This window comes from Poromitra crassiceps (assembly GCF_964638095.1).
Source record: "Poromitra crassiceps genome assembly, chromosome: 4".
In the NCBI taxonomy this organism is placed as follows: domain Eukaryota; kingdom Metazoa; phylum Chordata; class Actinopteri; order Beryciformes; family Melamphaidae; genus Poromitra; species Poromitra crassiceps.
This window is the reverse complement of record NC_139626.1, coordinates 51,321,672-51,339,704: the sequence shown is the minus strand read 5'-3', so window position 1 is coordinate 51,339,704 and position 18,033 is coordinate 51,321,672. Positions and strand designations below refer to the sequence as shown.

The window sequence follows — 18,033 nt, the reverse complement described above, 5'->3', positions numbered from 1 at the left end:
GAAAGTCGTTTTAGTTCGACAAGCTAATTAAGATGTCGTTTAATTACTTTTCATTGTGATGTAGCTAGTCGTTTTGAAGTAGTTCCCCAACACTGATCAGACAAAAATCACTGCATCAAATAAATGACAAATGCGTTGCTTTTTTTTTAATTGATATTCATTATAATATAATAATATTAATCTCTGAAATTGTCTAATGGCAGTTTCATGACTAAAATGAATTTTCCCACAATGTAAATGATTGAAAATGCTGTATTATAGGATAACAAATAATAAAATTAAATGTTTTGGAAATCTAAAAATGAATAAATCTGTGTTGGACTTTTACATTGCCTGACCTCTCCCTACATCAGTGGTTCTCAAATGGGGGTCCGCGGAGGGGGTCCACTTTGCCAGGGGGTCCGCGAAAAGTTTTCAGGTAAAAAAAGAAAAATGCTACATGTTACTTATTCCTTCTCAAACTACTTCCTACATGGTGCTAGTCTATCAAAATATCTTGGCTGTCATTGTGTTGCATAGTGGTTTTCTGTACTGTTGACAAATTGTGATATTGTAAGTCGCTTTGGACAAAACAAAAGCGTCTGCTAAATGACGTAATGTAATAAAAAAAAAAAATATATATTTTTTGCAAAATCTTCATAGTTCAACGAAAATAGTTTATGCTTTAAATCTAAAATGGTTCATGGATTACATTCTAATAACAAACCTATCAAATTAAAAGTCAAGCATGTTACCGTGGAAACAATTAAGCTTAGCCCAAAATCACAAATCAGAATGAGGGGGTCCCCGGTATATTTTCTATCTTGTAAGGGGTCCTTGGCTGAAAAACATTTGAGAACCTCTGCCCTACATGCTTCAGTGGCAGCAGCACCTCCTGAGGTTAGGGGTTCGATTCCCGCTGAGACTCGCCCGTGCTGCAAACGTACTGTAAAGTGTTTGGGATAAAAGCATCAAACGTACTGTAAAGTGTTTGGGATAAAAGCATCAAACGTACTGTAAAGTGTTTGGGATAAAAGCATCAAACGTACTGTAAAGTGTTTGGGATAAAAGCATCAAACGTACTGTAAAGTGTTTGGGATAAAAGCATCAAACGTACTGTAAAGTGTTTGGGATAAAAGCATCAAACGTACTGTAAAGTGTTTGGGATAAAAGCATCAAACGTACTGTAAAGTGTTTGGGATAAAAGCATCAAACGTACTGTAAAGTGTTTGGGATAAAAGCAAACGTACTGTAAAGTGTTTGGGATAAAAGCATCAAACGTACTGTAAAGTGTTTGGGATAAAAGCAAACGTACTGTAAAGTGTTTGGGATAAAAGCATCAAACGTACTGTAAAGTGTTTGGGATAAAAGCAAACGTACTGTAAAGTGTTTGGGATAAAAGCATCAAACGTACTGTAAAGTGTTTGGGATAAAAGCATCAAACGTACTGTAAAGTGTTTGGGATAAAAGCATCAAACGTACTGTAAAGTGTTTGGGATAAAAGCATCAAACGTACTGTAAAGTGTTTGGGATAAAAGCAAACGTACTGTAAAGTGTTTGGGATAAAAGCATCCACCCAAAATGGCAGCTTTTACGGAGAGTGTGTTTTAATTGAAAGGCACTCTCCAAAATGGAAACATCATCACATCCTGTTCTGGGAGCACAAGTGAACTTGCTCTACATTTACTTTTGATGAGCAGGGAGGCGTCCCCAGGGAACCTCCGGATCCTGCAAATAGCTTGGCAGAAGCCAGGAGACTGACACACTCCAGCCCTTCACTGCACTGGAGTGCTGTGTGTGGGTGAGGTCCAAATCCAGTGCTGGGCCAATAGTAGTCACATTATTACCAGCCGCTGGTATTGTTTCCACCTTTCTGTGTGTGTCATCGAAAATGTTGTCCCGTAGACACCTCTTGTAGCGGGAACTACCACAGAAGCAGTTTTGAGTACTTTGCCAGGTGTTGATACGTCTGTCTGTCTGTGGACAGATTTTGTGAACGCGAGAGCATCAAAACCGTGCAAGATGCCGTCACGAAACTTTACAGGTGTGCAGTTGACATCAAAATGAAGGACGAGTTTGAGAATGGCCATGATCCGAGCGAGGGGATGTTTACTCTGCATCCCCCCCGGGGGCTCGAACTCACAACATTTAATTGCCACCAATGGCAAGTCGTGAAGTGGGGGAAATAACAGGTTTCACACACAACGGCGTTCCTTCCTACACATTTTTCATTTCAGAATTCCATACTTTTCCCAACTGAAATGTCCAGACTTCTCTGTCAGCTGGGCAGCTGGGCAATTTTATGGGCTAAAAACCATATAGCTACACAATATACTGTATTTTCTACAGGTGGGCTAAATATTCCATTCTAAGTCAAAGCCACATGGGAGATATGGACAGTAATGTGGATATAATGACTAAGCAGGTAAAGGCAAATAATAGAACAGCTAGAACAGTCTGGTAAGTTCAGAAAATGACATCACTTTACAGTAATGCAGCCTTTAAAACCAGGAAAAGACAACGCTTATGCCCTATCACCATATTCAACATCTAAGATTATTTCTAGTATCATATCTCCATATTACCGCAACATCGAAGACCATCTTTTCTATCACCATGTTACCATATCCAACATCTAAGACCATATGGTCTCATATCACCATTTTACTATATCCAACATCTAAGACCATATACACATGTTAGGGTTAATACTCCTGTCAGTACACCTGACCAAGGTACTGGCAAAAGAACTGGAGTTGGTCCCCGGCGCTGCACTGCGGCTGCCCACTGCTCCTAGTTCTAGGAAGGTTCCTAGTAGAGGATGGGTCAAATGCAGAGGATGAATTTCCCTATGGGGATAAATAAAGGATAACTTAACTTAAAAAATATATATATATATAGTCTCTTATCAACATACAGGCAACAAAAGCAACTTTTAGTTGGGTTTAGGTAGGGCTGGGTGATATTGTTGAAATAAAGATATGTATCACGTTACGGTTCATGTATGCAGAATTGACAATTTTCACAGCATTTGTGTGTGTCTAAAAGGCAGGAAGTAACACAGGTGCCAGCAAAACATTAATGAGGGTTTCAAACTTCCAATCCATTTAGGTGTTCCATTGCTGGGGTCCTCATTGTTTTGCTTGCACCGGTGTTACTTCCTGCCTTTTAGTCAACAACAAAAAGTCTGTTGTGAAAAAGGTGGATGTCTGATGTTAAATAATCAAATGAATGTTGATCTCATGAGTCAGTGTCACTATGACTTAGCCAACCAGGGTGCAGTATAACAGCTGCCCATGCATTTACAGGCAGATTTCAAACTAGTGTCAAATATCCAGTATTCGAGACAAAATTCTGAGAATTTGCATACTTCATCTCGACAATAGAGCGGTCTGTAATTTGTGTTTACAAACACTGATTGCTCCAAGTGAAAGATTGACATTTAGATATGCTCTTTTTCCATTGACTGCAATAGTATACATGTGTGACACAATGTGAATCAGCAAGAGAAATACACAGAAACACACCCATAAGCCCAGTCCTCTTTGTTACAAACCTTTTATTAAGATATTCAGATTTTTTTCCTCATTTTTATCAGTCTTGTTTTTTTCTTTTTCTCTTTACAGTAGTTAATGTGCAATTATTTTTTATTACTGGGTCACAGTTAGGAATTCACAAAGTTATTGGCACTTGGAACACATGGGGGAAACACTGGCATGTACACGGGGCGGGGGAGGGTGGGTAGTGTGGCGCAAGGGGGGGTATCAGTGTTTGGGGGGGGGGGGGCAACACAGCAGGGTCAGGGTAGTGGGATGGGGGTGTCTTGTCTTTGACATCAGTAGACGCTACTGCATTGGGTTGTCGTTTTTCCCTAACCTGACTCCGCCAGATGAGGGCGGTATTGTTTTCACACAACAAGACACGCGTGTCTTGTTGTGTGAAAACAATACCGCCCTCATCTGGCGGAGTCGGGTTAGTTTTCCCCCCGCTTACTTCCAAAAGCTGTATTTCACTTTTTTTCCTCTTTTCTGGGTTATGAAGAATAATAATGGTAAGAATAATACCTCATGCTGCGAGTGCACATCTAACAATCAAACTTCGATAGTGCTTCTATGTAATAATGTACAGTTTATATATTTATATATTTATAGTGGAAAAACAAGAAAACAAAAGAGTTCTGCAAGATTTTTTTTTTTTTTTTTACCCGACGACACCAGAGACAAGGGAAAAAAATATATATAATAAAAATAGTCATTCACGGTTTGCTATGGTAATATGGTAAGCATGATTCTGAGGTAAGAGTGTTTTTTTGACATGGACTCTCGGCTTCCGTCCCGTTTCAGTAAAAAACCCTGCACTGTTCTCATTCAGATGTTCGCTGGGAGAAACTCTGTTGAGCGTCCCCAGTGTTTTTGTTCCTGAAAAGAAAAGAAAAAACATGTACCTGCTTTGACAGTATAACGCCAGCCACACCAGTTAGAAGTTGGGTTGTAGTTCGGGTCATCTGTGGGTTTTAAGGTCTGCTATGGCTGAGAGCTCCCGAGGTAAAACTGGTACTTTTGCTTTTCTTCTTTTGAAAAGAAAAAACTGCATCAGTGACACACCCACACACACACACGCGCGCGTCGTCTGCGAGCGCGTGTGTGACGGGGTGTGTATGTCTCAGAGGTTTGCCTGTGCGTTTGTGTGTATACATTATGCAAGTGTTTGTGTGTGTGTGTTGTCTCTGGTGTGTGGGGATTTTTTTGGGGGGGAAAAAGAGCGCAGTACTAGTTGTAAATGTTTGTGGATAGAAGACTACAGGACTGCCAACACAGTGGCAGAGAAGGATGCGCAGGGGAACAAAACATGGTGCAGGGTGATGAGGTCAGAGATAGGAGGGAGAGGGAGGGGCCGAGAGGAGAGGGGCGTGTACGGATGGAGATAGAGATGGCCCGTTAGCCTAGACATAAAAGACAAGGACGCAAACCAAGCACTCCCATCCGATTCCCACTCTCCTCAAGCCTAGTTTTTACACAGATTGGGACACGACTCCTTAGTGCCTCCAGGGGTTCAACAAGGTTCCTACACATTCCCTCCTCAGTTCCTCCAGGAAATAGCAATTTTGCGATCGCAATAATTCATACAAATTCAACCAATCACTGCAGTATTTGCACGCCGCGGGGGCTCGCCATTTTTCAAAATTCCCACAATTTCCCCGCAAAAACGGCTAAATAGGTTCCTCAACTCGCAGTTTTTGCCAGTTCCCGCAATTTTACAAAAATAAACTATAAACTTCGCAAATTGCATTGCAATTTTTAAGAAAAGTTGCCGTTAGGTAGTAGTTAGAAAAAAGAGAGGAAAAAATACACAATTTCCCTCATCTTGCCATTTTTGCCAGTTCCCGAAATTGTACCGTAAAAAAAGAAAATCACATAAAACGTCGCAAATTGCAACGCAATTTTTGAGAAAAGACGCTGCAAAATGAAACATTTTTGATCGCAACAATCACCCACTGAAATCACAAAATCCTGGAGGGACTTTCTCTTCATTTGCTGCATGTCATTCTGAAGTCTAACCCGGCAAGCATTCTGCCGCTGACCAGATGCGACGGCCGGCACCCGCGCTGAAAACCAGTGGACATGTAGCAGCTACATTAACGGTTGAGACCTGTGTCGTTTTGTGAAAATCGGGACCAAAGTCTCTTTCTGGTATCACTTTAGGATGATTTTTTTTTTTTTTTACGATGGAATATTGTCATATTGTTCAAGATTTTGTGCTTGTTTGAGTTGACGTTAACTAGGCCACATCTGAAAAATGCATGCTGGGTAACCACTTTTCCATGCTTTTCTGGACTATTGCTGCAATTTCCTCGTTTTCAAGACCTGGGAAAAGATCACACTTCATTTCGGGGGGTTTTTCCCCCGGGCCTGCGTAGGAACCCTGTTTGAGCGAATGACTCCATTCCTTCACCCTCCTCCACCAGCACCGCCCCCACTCCCCTGCCCTCCTCCTCCTCACCTCCCCGGGCAGAGGAGGGTTTGCACAGTCCCCAGTTCCCGCCTGGGGGAGAGGGGGCGACAGGCACATCATCAACATTTTACAGTAAACATCAAATGCCAAAGAGAGAGAAGGGAAAAAAAAAAAAAAAAATAATAATAATAGTACAAAAAGATAAAAACAACAAAAATAAGGAACTTACAAAAAGAACCCTCACATTACATCTCAACCCCCCCCCCCCCCCCCCCCCCCCCCCCCCCCCAAACAAATACATCAAAGCCCGAGAATCCCGCTCCTGGCGCCAGCATCCGACCCGCAGACAGGAAGTGACGTGGGGAGCGTGCTCAGAAAGGTGCAGAGGCTTTGGCTCGCTGTCTCTCGTGTGACAGGCGAGCGCTCACCCAAAGGTGCTTTTTTTTTTTAAGATCATTCCACTCTCTCCTTGTCACTTCTCTTTCCCGCCTGCGGATCGGTAGGCGAGGCGGCGACCAGGAGCGAGACCGACCGACGGACGGACGGAGTCGAAGCTGCCAACGGCTGCCTGCCGCGCTCTTTCTTTAGGAAGTCACGTCGGCAACTTTCAAAATCAGCCGACGACTTTATTTGGCGAGTTTTGCGGGTTTTTGCGTCTTGTGTCAGATTTGTGAAAAGCGAGGAGCGGGAACCCTCTTGCAGGTCTGCTCCTAAGGTGCTCGGCTGAATACAGTGATCGAGACTGGAGAAATTACAATCGTAGCTTGTCTTGGATCACTGCTTCTTGGGATCCCGCCCTCTGATGGCCGCTTACAGTTACTGCAGCCGTGGAGGCCCCCCCTCCTTCCTCGGCTGCAGTAGCCGCATTCAGCCACCAGAAGGCGATAAAAAAAAAAAAAAAGAAATCAACCAACAGTAGCTTATTCTTTACGGAAATGCTGGCTCGAGGACCAGGTCAAGTAAACTTAGAAATGCTTGGCATCGATTTCTAATGGAAGATTAATTGTAGGCCTGGCTGAAAACATAATGTATGTATCGCCACAAGACAATGGAGAGTAATAATTTGCTCAGTAGGAATTATATATATATATTTTTTACAGACATTCAGACATGTAGTCTTGAATTGAAGTGAGCGGATAGCATTTCTTTGGCTTTGTCTGTCCGTCCGTCCGTCCGGTGTAGCACAACACCCGCCCGCCCCCACCCAATAGTTGCAGTACAGTATTCAACCCTCTGGTCCAGCAATAAATCCCACCCGACCCCACCCACAGCACCTCAGTCATACACAATCGCAATGCAAAAATATGTGGTTCTCTTTCTCTTGATCTAAACTATTTTACACCTCCTTTCTCTTTTTTTGAAAATCTTTACACAACTTGGCAAACTCTAGGTACAGGTGTTAACGTTGACTTGTTAGTAGCATCTCTTTAAAAAATAACTTTCAAGGACTACAGTACGCTAGCTCAATTGTAGAAAAAAAATAACACACAATAGCAACAGAAAGAAAACGACACACACAAAAAGAGAGAAAACAAACAACTAACCCGTCGGTAATTTCCCCGAAACGTTTACAAAGCTCTTCGATAAAGCGCGACCGAGCTCTTTGGCCCCCCTCGCTCAACCTTTTAGTCATGAAACGGTTTCGAGACAAAACTGCTCTGCAAAAGGCAAACAGCCCCCAAACGTGTGTGTGTGTGTGATTTAAAGGGTCAAAGGTCACGACAAGGGTTTCCGATTTCATCTTAAAAAGAATGAAAAAAGAAGAAGAAGCTATTTAAATGATAGACAGCCCCACGGTATCGTACGATCAACACTTCTGGCAGAGGAGTGTCTCGAGACTTTGAGAAGCATTCCCTCCTCTCACCTCACACAGCAGCACATTCCCTCCTCTCACCTCACACAGCAGCACATTCCCTCCTCTCACCTCACACAGCAGCACATTACCTCCTCTCACCTCACACAGCAAGCACTCGGCCGCTTTCTCCTCAAAACTGAAGAGAGAGGAGGAAAAAGAAAGAAACGCGCATCGAGAAAACCCCAAGTCCTGCGTCTGAAACCCAGTCCCGTAGTCCCAGGACAGACGGAAGGCGCTGACGCCATCGACACATTTACACGGGGTTCCTATACGTTTTCCATGACCAAATTTAGCTCATCGACGAACATTTCAAAATGACTCGACCGCAATTTACAGATTTTAGTCCGCGTTCAGATTTGGTGTACGCTTAACTCCGTGTAAAATCGAACCACATCAAATATGTGTGTATCCAAACTGTACGCTCCCTATTGGTTTTCCATTCATATGAATACAAATCTTGATTGCATTGGAAGATTTAGCTTGATGTTCAATTTGACCGTTGACAACATCAAGAAGGCTAAATCTACAGCTTATCATCATCATCATCATCATCATAATGCAATGTTTAAAAAAATGACAAACTGGGATCTGCAGCGACATGAAACGCGCAGTCCAACGTGAAAATCGGGACACAACAGCAATACGTCTTCAATACTTTTCTTTTTAACGGATATTTTAGTGCAATTACCCGACTTTCCAAGACCTGGAGAGCGTGTGTGGCCCGGGGCGAACGCTTTGTGTGTGTGTGTGGAGATTGAGGGGCAAAGCTACCGCTACACCCCCCCCCCCCCCCCCTCCCAGCAGGGTTGTAGTCAAGTCACTCTATCTAGAGTCCGAGCCGAGTCTCGAGTCCTCAGTGTTCGATTTCAAGTCCTTACATGAGTCCAAGTTCTAGTCCAAGTCCGGACTTACTGAATATGAGCTCGATTCCCACGTGTAGGTGGGACACACCTAACACGCCCCCTACCTGCACGAAAGTGAATAACGTCACGATATGAATATAGCGAACAAGATCTCATGCCAAATGATGAGGGCCCGTTACAATTTCTTTTTCAATAAATAAGTCTTCATCAATTAACAAGTCCTCGTCTAGTCTACCACCTCCAGAGTCCAAGTGCATGAATGCCCCAGTCCGAGTCACAGGTCCTGAAGATGATTCCGAGTCCGACTGGAATCCAACGCTGCCACTCAGACCTGCACCCTGCTGTGCCCATCCCATCCCCACGCTACAGAAACAAACATGCAGGTATTTATCTGGCTGGCACAGAGCCAGAGAGAATCACATCATCCTCCTCTGCCCCTCTCTCTCTCTCTCTCTCTGCCTCTCTATCTCTCTCTCTCTCTCTCTGCCTCTCTCTCTCTCTCTCTCTCTGCCCCTCTCTCTCTCTCTCTCTCTCTCTTTGTCTGGTTTGTGGCTTTGCTCATGTGACGGCAGACTGCCGCAATGCCTCATCTGTCCTGAGAGAGAGAGAGTCTTAACAAACGTCTCCTCCTCAGGAAGACGAGAGCAGCACCTCCCCTCCCCTCGCTCGCATCTACAATGCTCGCAATTATTCTTTTAACACTTTGTTCAACAGTCTTGATTTGATGTTCGCCCTCATGATTGGCCAGGTCTCTGGTGAGAGCATTCCGATTGGTCGGCGCACAGCAAGCCAGGGGGTATATAGGGACAGGCGTCTTCATCGCTATCGTCGCCGTTATCGCCCTCCCTGATTAAAAGGTGCGTTAAACACAAAACACAGAATCGGACCACTGTCTCCCCGGGGGGGAGGGGGGGGGGGGGCGGACAGCATGCAATCCAGCTCTGCAAACAAAACTAACACACACACACACTCTCACACACACAGGCACATACAATATACACACACACAGCAGGAAACACAGCGCACACAGTGACGTGCCTCGTTATACGTACCTCTGCCCGTTTACAAAGTGCCTCATCCATTTGCATTAGAAAGAGAAAGCGTAGCACACATGTATGCGCGAGCACACACACACTCTGCTACACACACACACACACACTCTGCTACCAATACTTATGCACACACACACATGGAGAAAGACACAATTGGCAGCCCCATCTGTTGTTTTAGACAGCAACCACTCACACGCTCGCTCTCACCCACACACACACACACACACACACACACACACACACACACACACACACACATTTGCAAACACAAGATGCATCATGGGTGACAGAGGTAGGCGTTTGGCTGGGATTTGGCTCCAACAATGAAAATGGAGTCAAGCAAGAAATGAGGCAGCGGTGAACGGAAGCCCACGGCTCGTTTACCGACACACTGTGTGTCTGTCTGCCTTCCTACCTGTGTGTGTGTGTGTGTGAGGTGGAGAGAGAGTGGAACAGAGAGAGAGAGAAAGGCAGAGAAAGAGAACTGAGGAAGAGAAAAGGAAACCAGGGCAGGGATGCACCGATTGCACGATATCAACCTCGCTGCTATGGCCGATAAGCGATATTTACCGATGTCGATGTGATCTGTATCAAAACAAGTTTCTACAATAATCCAAATGTTGTACATAATGAAAAACATGTGGAAAGTAGGGGTGTCAAAATTAATCGATTACAAGATGCGTCGCGATGCGGACGTGCACGATTCTGCATCGATTCACAAATGTCAAAAATCGATTATTAAAATAATAATAATAATAATCAAATAAAATATAATGGAAGTACATGCAGTTGTTTATTTTAATACAATGCAATTCCAAATGCACTTTTATTTTAAAAGTAGCCACACAGTGAGAAAAAAGAAAGTGAGAAAAAATAAATCATGTATTGCGGAAAAAAGTGATGCATCGATTTAAGATGCATCGATAATCATAATCGAATCGTAGCCCTCTGAATCGTAATCGAATCGAATCGTGAGGCCAGTGAAGATTCACAGCCCTAGTTTGTATGCGCAAAATAGCACGAAGTGCCTCGGTATCAACTGTTATTGCTAACGATGGCTAGCCTGACAACTCGGGCGTGACGTCACTCAACCGTGAAATCCTTGGCTCCCAGTTTGAATTGGAACGGGCCATAAGGACGCACGAGACGGCAGGGAAAAAAGAGACAAAAGAAAGGACAAAAAGGCCAAGAACGTCACCAAGGCGCTGGCCTTGGTGACGTCCACCTACAAAAGCTCCATGTGGCACCAAGGAAGCAGCACCAGGAAACACTTTGTGTCGCCTTCAAATGAGGCACGGTCGCCGTGTGACCGCGCTAACGTCCGCCTGGCATTTGCCCACGTTACAGATGGGATTCACGTTACAGATGGGATTCACGCTCGTTTTACTATATTGCCCGTCGTCATTTTGTTTGTTCTGAACCAAACATTGAGTCATATGTGTGTTAATGTGAACGCAATTAAAGAGTCGGATGTTGGCCAAAAATGAATGAATTGATTCATGAATTGAAACTAAGGGACAGCCGGGCGGCCACGCTGTGTGGCTGATGATGTGACGCTGCAGCCAGGCACAAGCCTTCATATGGCACAGAGCTATAGGCTCTCTGCTATGGATGCATGACTCTGCAGCTGTGTGTGTGTGTGTGTGTGTGTGTCAAACAGTAAGGAGGTATGCCACTTACTGAGGCAGACAAAAACAAACAGCCATCCTCTGCGCGCATACCACCCACTCACACACACGCACACACATGCACACACACACACACACACGCACGCACACACACACGCGCATGCACACACACACACACACACACAGAGTATATACAGAAGCCTGCAGCACCCAAACCACCCACACAGCGAGCGGTGGGCATGCGCAGTGGCGGCGCGGGAGCCAGACACACACGTGTGTGCAGCACATACTGTACGCCAGACGCAGCCTGGCATAGAGACATGCGCATTACACACACACACACACACACACACACACACACACACACACACACACACATACATATATGCACAGACACACACACACATGCACACACACACTCCCTCTGTGCTGCTGTCAAAAGCTCTGGGTGCGAGCGGCAAGACATGAACACACATGACTCCATAAATGGCGATGGAGAGGGAAGAAGAGAGGGTGGAAAAAGCAGCAGCAGCAGCACATACGTTAACACAGCGGTCCTCAACATGAGGTGCGGGGACCACCAGGAGGGGGGACCACCAGGAGGGGGGACCACCAGGAGGGGGGTCCAAGCCCCCCCCCCCCTCTCCCCGGCAAACTAATGAGGTGAACTTTCAGCATTATTCAGTCAACACAATGACAGAATGGAGAAGAATGAGTGTTTTGATGCAGAGAGTCATGGAGTTCCAGACCAAATCATATAATCCAACAATACAATGTTCTCAGATTTGGGTCTGAGAGACGAAATCTCATCGAGGGAGGGGGGGGGGTCCGTGTCTCCAATGTGGACTCAATTAGGGGTCCTCCTTCATATGAGAAAGGGTGAGAATCACTGCATGATGACACACACACACAGTACACATACACACACATTCATCCACAAAGCCTTCACAAACAGCGGCCAAACCCACCCAGCAAAGCGTGCACACACACACACACACACACACACAGTAATATGCATGCATGCACACCGAATCATCCAAGCGTCCCCCCCAACCCCCCCTCGTTCGCCCCTCTCTAGGCAGTCACACTCTCCTCTCTCTCTCTCTCTTTTTCAGGCAGTTTTTTCCCCTTTAAGGCGCTGCTTTCAAACAAAAACCAAAGACAACAAAATGTGCAAATTCTCTCCTCTCTCTCGTCCCCTTCTTCCTCTCCTCTCCTCTCGTCCCCTTCTTCCTCTCCTCCCTCACTTCCTCTCCTCTCTCTCGTCCCCTTCTTCCTCTCCTCTCTCGTCCCCTTCTTCCTCCCTCGCTTCCTCTCCTCTCTCTCGTCCCCTTCTCCCTCCCTCGCTTTCATGTCCATGGCTCCTCTGTCCTAGAGTGCTGCAGGAGTGAGTCCTTAGCATCGCCTGCTTCCCTCCTCTGTCTGGACGTCAATGGGAGTTTTGTACGGGGCTTTTGGTTAGATGCCTGAAATAAAGTCTGTGCTTAACAAAAGGAAACTGTGACTGTTGTGTTCAGCAAGGTAATCTTCACAAATGAACAGCGCCTTTATGATTTTTCAAGCCTTTTCCCGAAAATTCAGATTTTTGGCAAAACCGTGTTTATGCTTCAAATTCATCAAAGTGGTGTTGCTGAACACAAGGGTCCCCCCGTTTCATAAACGTTCGTTAACTACAGACCTTATTTCATGCAATCTAACCAAAACCCTAACCTGAGTCTGCCAGATGGGGGCGGTATTGTTTCCACTGTCTTGTTGTGAAAACAATACCGCCCCCATCTGGCGGAGTCAGGTTACAAAAAAAAAACAACACCACAAAAAACCCATTGTCTCCCCGACGAGGGAGTCAGCGCGATGCTAACTTCTGCGTTAGCGTATAAAAAGACGTCATCCCTGGTAGTGTATTGAACTTGGTCAAGTCTCCATGGATCGTACCACTCCACCTGCTGCCTATAGGTGATCATCTGAGGACCGGGGGGGGGGGGGGGGGTCTCTTTGACTGATAGCCTTTTATATTATAAAAAGAAAATAAAAATGTATATACATACGGTATATATATAAAAAAAAAAATCAAAAACATTTGTTCAATTCAATATAAGGTTAGACAACAACTCAATGGCTTTTTTTGGTTTGTCTCCAGGGTGTGTGTGTGGGTAGGGGGGGGTGTGTTACGATGTTCAGATTCAACATTTGTGCTATGCCATGTGTCTGTGTTTAGCTTAAGCTATCGAGAGAGGGTTTTTAACGACTGCCCCCCTCGCCTCGTCTGTGTGTGTGTGTGTGTGCAGCAGTCCAAACATCAAACCTACGCTGACAGAAAGCAGAGCGACTCCCAACGTTCACGACTACAGCCGTGTGGACAACACACTATAAGGTGCTCGAGGTTTCTCCTCCAGTAAGAAAATACATACAGGCCAAACTTCAATACAAATTTAAAATACAGTTCGGGATTCCGGTCCGTTCAATCATTTTTAAAAATTCCACAAATTCTCTTCCCTTAACTTCTTCACTGGGCTTTTCAGATTTGGGTCGAGGGGCTTTGAGTCGCATTGAGGCCAATGAGGAAGTACCAAAAAACGATGGCCACTTGAGGCTGGCTCCAAAAGCGAGTTGTTCCCCGTTCATGTAAAAATGCCCGACTTTACAGCAGAAATAAACGTGTTTACAGCCTCGTTTAAAAAAAACGGTTTTGGTCTCTATAGCTAAGCTCACCTTTCATGACAACTGTACGGTGTACGGGGGGGGGGGGGGGGGGGCATGTTTTTTTATAGAACTCGCCTGTTTAGAGTAAAATAGACAACAGATCATCAGTGATGAAACAAAGCTGTTTGAAAGGGCGAGGGTCGTTACTCTGCAGGGATTTTCTGGGATTTCCCAAGATTTTAAAAGTTGACTTTTGCTCATTCTAGAGGCCTTAACATGGCGACAGGAACAAAACAAAAGATGTGCCTTTCAGACGATGTCAGGCGACGCAAGTCGGTGACGTCGCAGCTTTAACCTTCTTCCTCCGACGCGTCGCTCCAGACGCACAAAACAGCAGGAAGTAAACATGAGATAAAGGTCTACTTTTGCCGAACAGCAGCCACCTCGTCTGAGGTGTAATTCCCCTTTAAGCGGGGCTGATCTGCTGGACTGTAGCTGATGCGGCTGACAGCGTGTGTATGTGTGTGTGTGTGTGTATGTGTGTGTGTGTGTACGCATGTGTGTGTGTGCACGTGTGTGTGTGCACGGCGTCGCCGCGGTGATGGATGAACGAGTCGGCCAAGCGTGTGTGAAAACACGCCGTCTGGCCTACTCTCTGTTGCAGCACACGTGACCACGCACACACACACACACACACAAGCAAGTGCTGTGTGGCCATTCACACACACACACACACACACACACACACACACACACACACACACACACACAGTTCTCTATTCCTTGCTGTGTAGCAACGCCTGAATTAGCACCTTTGTCCGTGCCAGGCAAGTGTGCATCCAGCCGGGAGGGCTGGGGGGCACTGCAAAAAAATTAACACACACGACACAAAAAAAACAGAAAAATGACACCGCTCTATTCTCTATTCTCTCTCTCTCTCACACACTCACACACACACACACACATCTTGGTGCTAAGCTAAACTTGGATTTGTTTGTATTATTTCTGGGCTTTCCCTCCGATTTGAACTAAGTGGGCGATGAACGGATATAAATTGGATTTCAGCTAGTATATATAGTCTATATAATATATATATTTTAAGTTTTTCTTAGTAAAAACCAACCCCCCTCTCCCACCCCGCCTTCTCTTTCTGATACGTACAAAAACGTCGTTGGATTGTACTCTTGATACCGCAGGAAGTAACACAGTGCATTTATCACGCAAACTCGCTCAACTCTTTGACACTCATCGTGAACAAATTTCCTCTCACTTGAAAGCCTTGGCAAAAACAAACACACACATACACACACACACACACACAGGAAAATTAAGAAGTCAAACATATATATATAAAAAAAAAAAGTACACAACAAAACTGAAATGTCACATTCCTCCCCTCTCTTTTACGAAAAAAAAAAAAAAAATGGCGGCGTGGGGAAAGATTTGAGCCAATCCGTGACACTTGCTGACAAATCCCAACATCCACCAGCCAATCAGGTTTTTAGATGATAGTGCCTACAATGAGATCTGCTCTGATGGCTGCTGATGCTGCGTGCCAGTGCGTGGGGTTACAGAGCAGGACTAGGGGGCGGGGGGAGTTGGGGGGGCCGACCCCCCCTGCTCTCTTCAAAGCTTTTCGTCTGGACATCCAGCGTCTTGGTAAACAATCTGATTCTGCCTCCGCCGGGGCACCGGGGCGGCGGCTCAACACGCATACATTCAATATGAAAAGGACAGTGTTACCGGACTCTGGGGGAGGAAGTCGCGCTTTCCAAAATATCATCAGCCTCGCTGAGGAACCCCGCCCCCTCCCACCCCTCCCGCCCCTCCCACCTCCCCACAGGGAATGTGTGTGATTGAATATGGGAAGGGGGTAAAAAGGGCTTTAGTGACGGCGAACGCTATTAGAAACTAAAAACAAAATGAAACACTGACACAATCAGGAGAGGCTGGGAAAGGCAGGAGCAGAGGGGTGGGGCGGGGGGGTAGGACCGCGTCCCTCTGCTCCTCCTTCTTTCTCTCCTCCTTTCTATCCGCCCTTCCGTCTCTCTCCATCAGAGCAGGGAGGAGGAACGTTCCTTCCCTCTCTCTCTCCATCAGAGCAGGGAGGAGGAACTTCCCGGGCTGCAGAGAGCGACGGAAATGTGGACGAACAAGAAGGAAATGAAAGGAACAAACCGTGTAGCGGGTAAAAAGCAAGGGGGAAACATAAGTGTCCAAAAACAGGAAGTACAAAAAAAAAAAAAAGAGTTCCCCAAACACACGGCGGCTAGAGGAGGAGAGACGCCTAGTTTCGACCGCAGCGCCCTCTGAGAACACCATCCGTCCCTCAATCCATCCGTGCGTACGGGCATCCGGGTAGTGCAGCAGTGGTAGATTCCTTGCCTACCAACACGAGGGTCGCAGGTTCGAGCCCCCTGTGTTACCTCCCGCTTGGTCGGGCGTCCATACAGGCACAATTGGCCGTGTCTGCGGGTGGGAAGCCGGATTTAGGGTAGGTGTCCTGGTTGCTGCACTAGTGCCTCCTCTGGTCGGTCGGGGGCCCCTGTTCCGGCGGGGGGGGGGGGGAACCGGGGGGATCCTACCAAGCGTTACGTCCTGCCGGTGAAACTTCGGAGGAAGCCTCCTCTACGGCGCTCCCCAGATCGGCAGACAGGGTGGAGCAACGACCAGGACAGCATGGGGAAATTGGCCAGGTACAACTGGGGAGAATTCAAAGGGGGGGGGGGGGGGGGTGGGGAGGAGAGAAATCCAGCCATGCATCCGTTTCCTTCGTTCGTCTGTCCGTTCCCTCGCTCAAAACAAAGTGCTGCCATCTCCTCCCGCCCCCTGGAGGGCGTCGCCCCCCACTTCGTTACTGTTGGCTACGGCCTCCAGGGAGGCGGGGTCGAAGCCTGGCTCCGCCCCCAGCGCGTCGGCCTCCATCTTGACGCTGTCGGCCAGGAAGGCGGAGTAGGCGTCGCCCTCGGCCATCAGCAGCTTCAGCTTGGGGATCCAGCTCTTGCGGACGACGCGCCGGGCGTTGGTGCACATGTCGGCCGCGATGGCGTTCATCTCGCTCTCCTTGAAGCTCGGCGCAAAGTTCTGGCAGTAGACTGGGAGGAGAGAAGGGGCATCAGGAAACAGGCTTTCTTGCAGGTTTCATTTAAGACTTTTTAACACCATTATGAAGGCAATTTAAGACCTATTTCAAGTCCATACTGGCGAGAAGGATATGAAAGAAAGTGAGGTCTGAGGTCTCTCAAGACCAAAACCAGGGTACCCCCCCAGGGTTCTCAAAGTTAAATTTAAGACTTTATAAGACCTTTTTAATACCCCTTGGAATTAAATTTAATGGCAACTTCACTGCCTTAATCGCAAAAGTATGAAGGATATAATGGAAAATCAGTTTGGATTTTAAGCCCTAGAAAATAATTATTTACCGTAAATTCCGGACTATAAGGCGCACCGGTCTATAAGCCGCACCTTCAAAGGTGACTATTTTTTTCTTATATAAGCCGCACCGGTCTATAAGCCGCGGGTGTTTTGATGTTTAATTACCATATGTAAGGCTTCGTGCACAGAGGGGATTGTCGGGAAAGAGATGGCTGTTTGGGGAAGCTCCCATTTATTAACATTTCAACAAAACAAAAGTCAGGTCACTAATCCCCAGACCGCGGGTGTTTTAATGGTATTTTTTGTTTTTTTTACAGTGCACACAGTGTCCGCGGTGTGGTGAAAAGAGGGCAAGAGAGGAAATTAAAACAGAAGTGGATTTATAGTTAGAAAGAGTGCTAAAGAAGAGAGAATTCCGTTTTTTATTTTTTTATTTTAGTTACTCACAGTACTATTGACCAGTCCAACTCAAAAGATATTCGGCAGTTTCACTTTGAGCTCTTGTTCCGCCGCTGTCCATCAATGGTTATGACGAGTCTCGCTGGGTACAGTACGCCAAAGCGATATCCATTGACTTTAACCTTTTCGATGATGCTGTTGTATGTTGCGCGTTTCTGTTGCACCAACGCGGAGAGGTCCTGCCGGACGAAAAAGCGCGTACCCTCCCAGGTGAGGGGCTTCTTCCCCGC

The 18,033-nt window shown here is 46.2% G+C and overlaps 1 protein-coding gene across 1 annotated transcript in view; it reads right to left on the bottom strand.

The window, feature by feature from the left end:
- Nucleotides 1-16,765: 16,765 nt before the first annotated feature.
- The window catches only part of nacc1b (nucleus accumbens associated 1, BEN and BTB (POZ) domain containing b), a gene marked incomplete at its 3' end in the record, with an annotated part of 42,971 nt that continues 41,703 nt past the window's right edge, over nt 16,766-18,033 (bottom strand). Inside the window, exon 8 of the mRNA XM_083634683.1 lies at nt 16,766-17,064. Within this exon, the coding sequence (XP_083490809.1) occupies nt 16,766-17,064 (299 nt within the window). The remainder of the gene's footprint in view (nt 17,065-18,033) is intronic.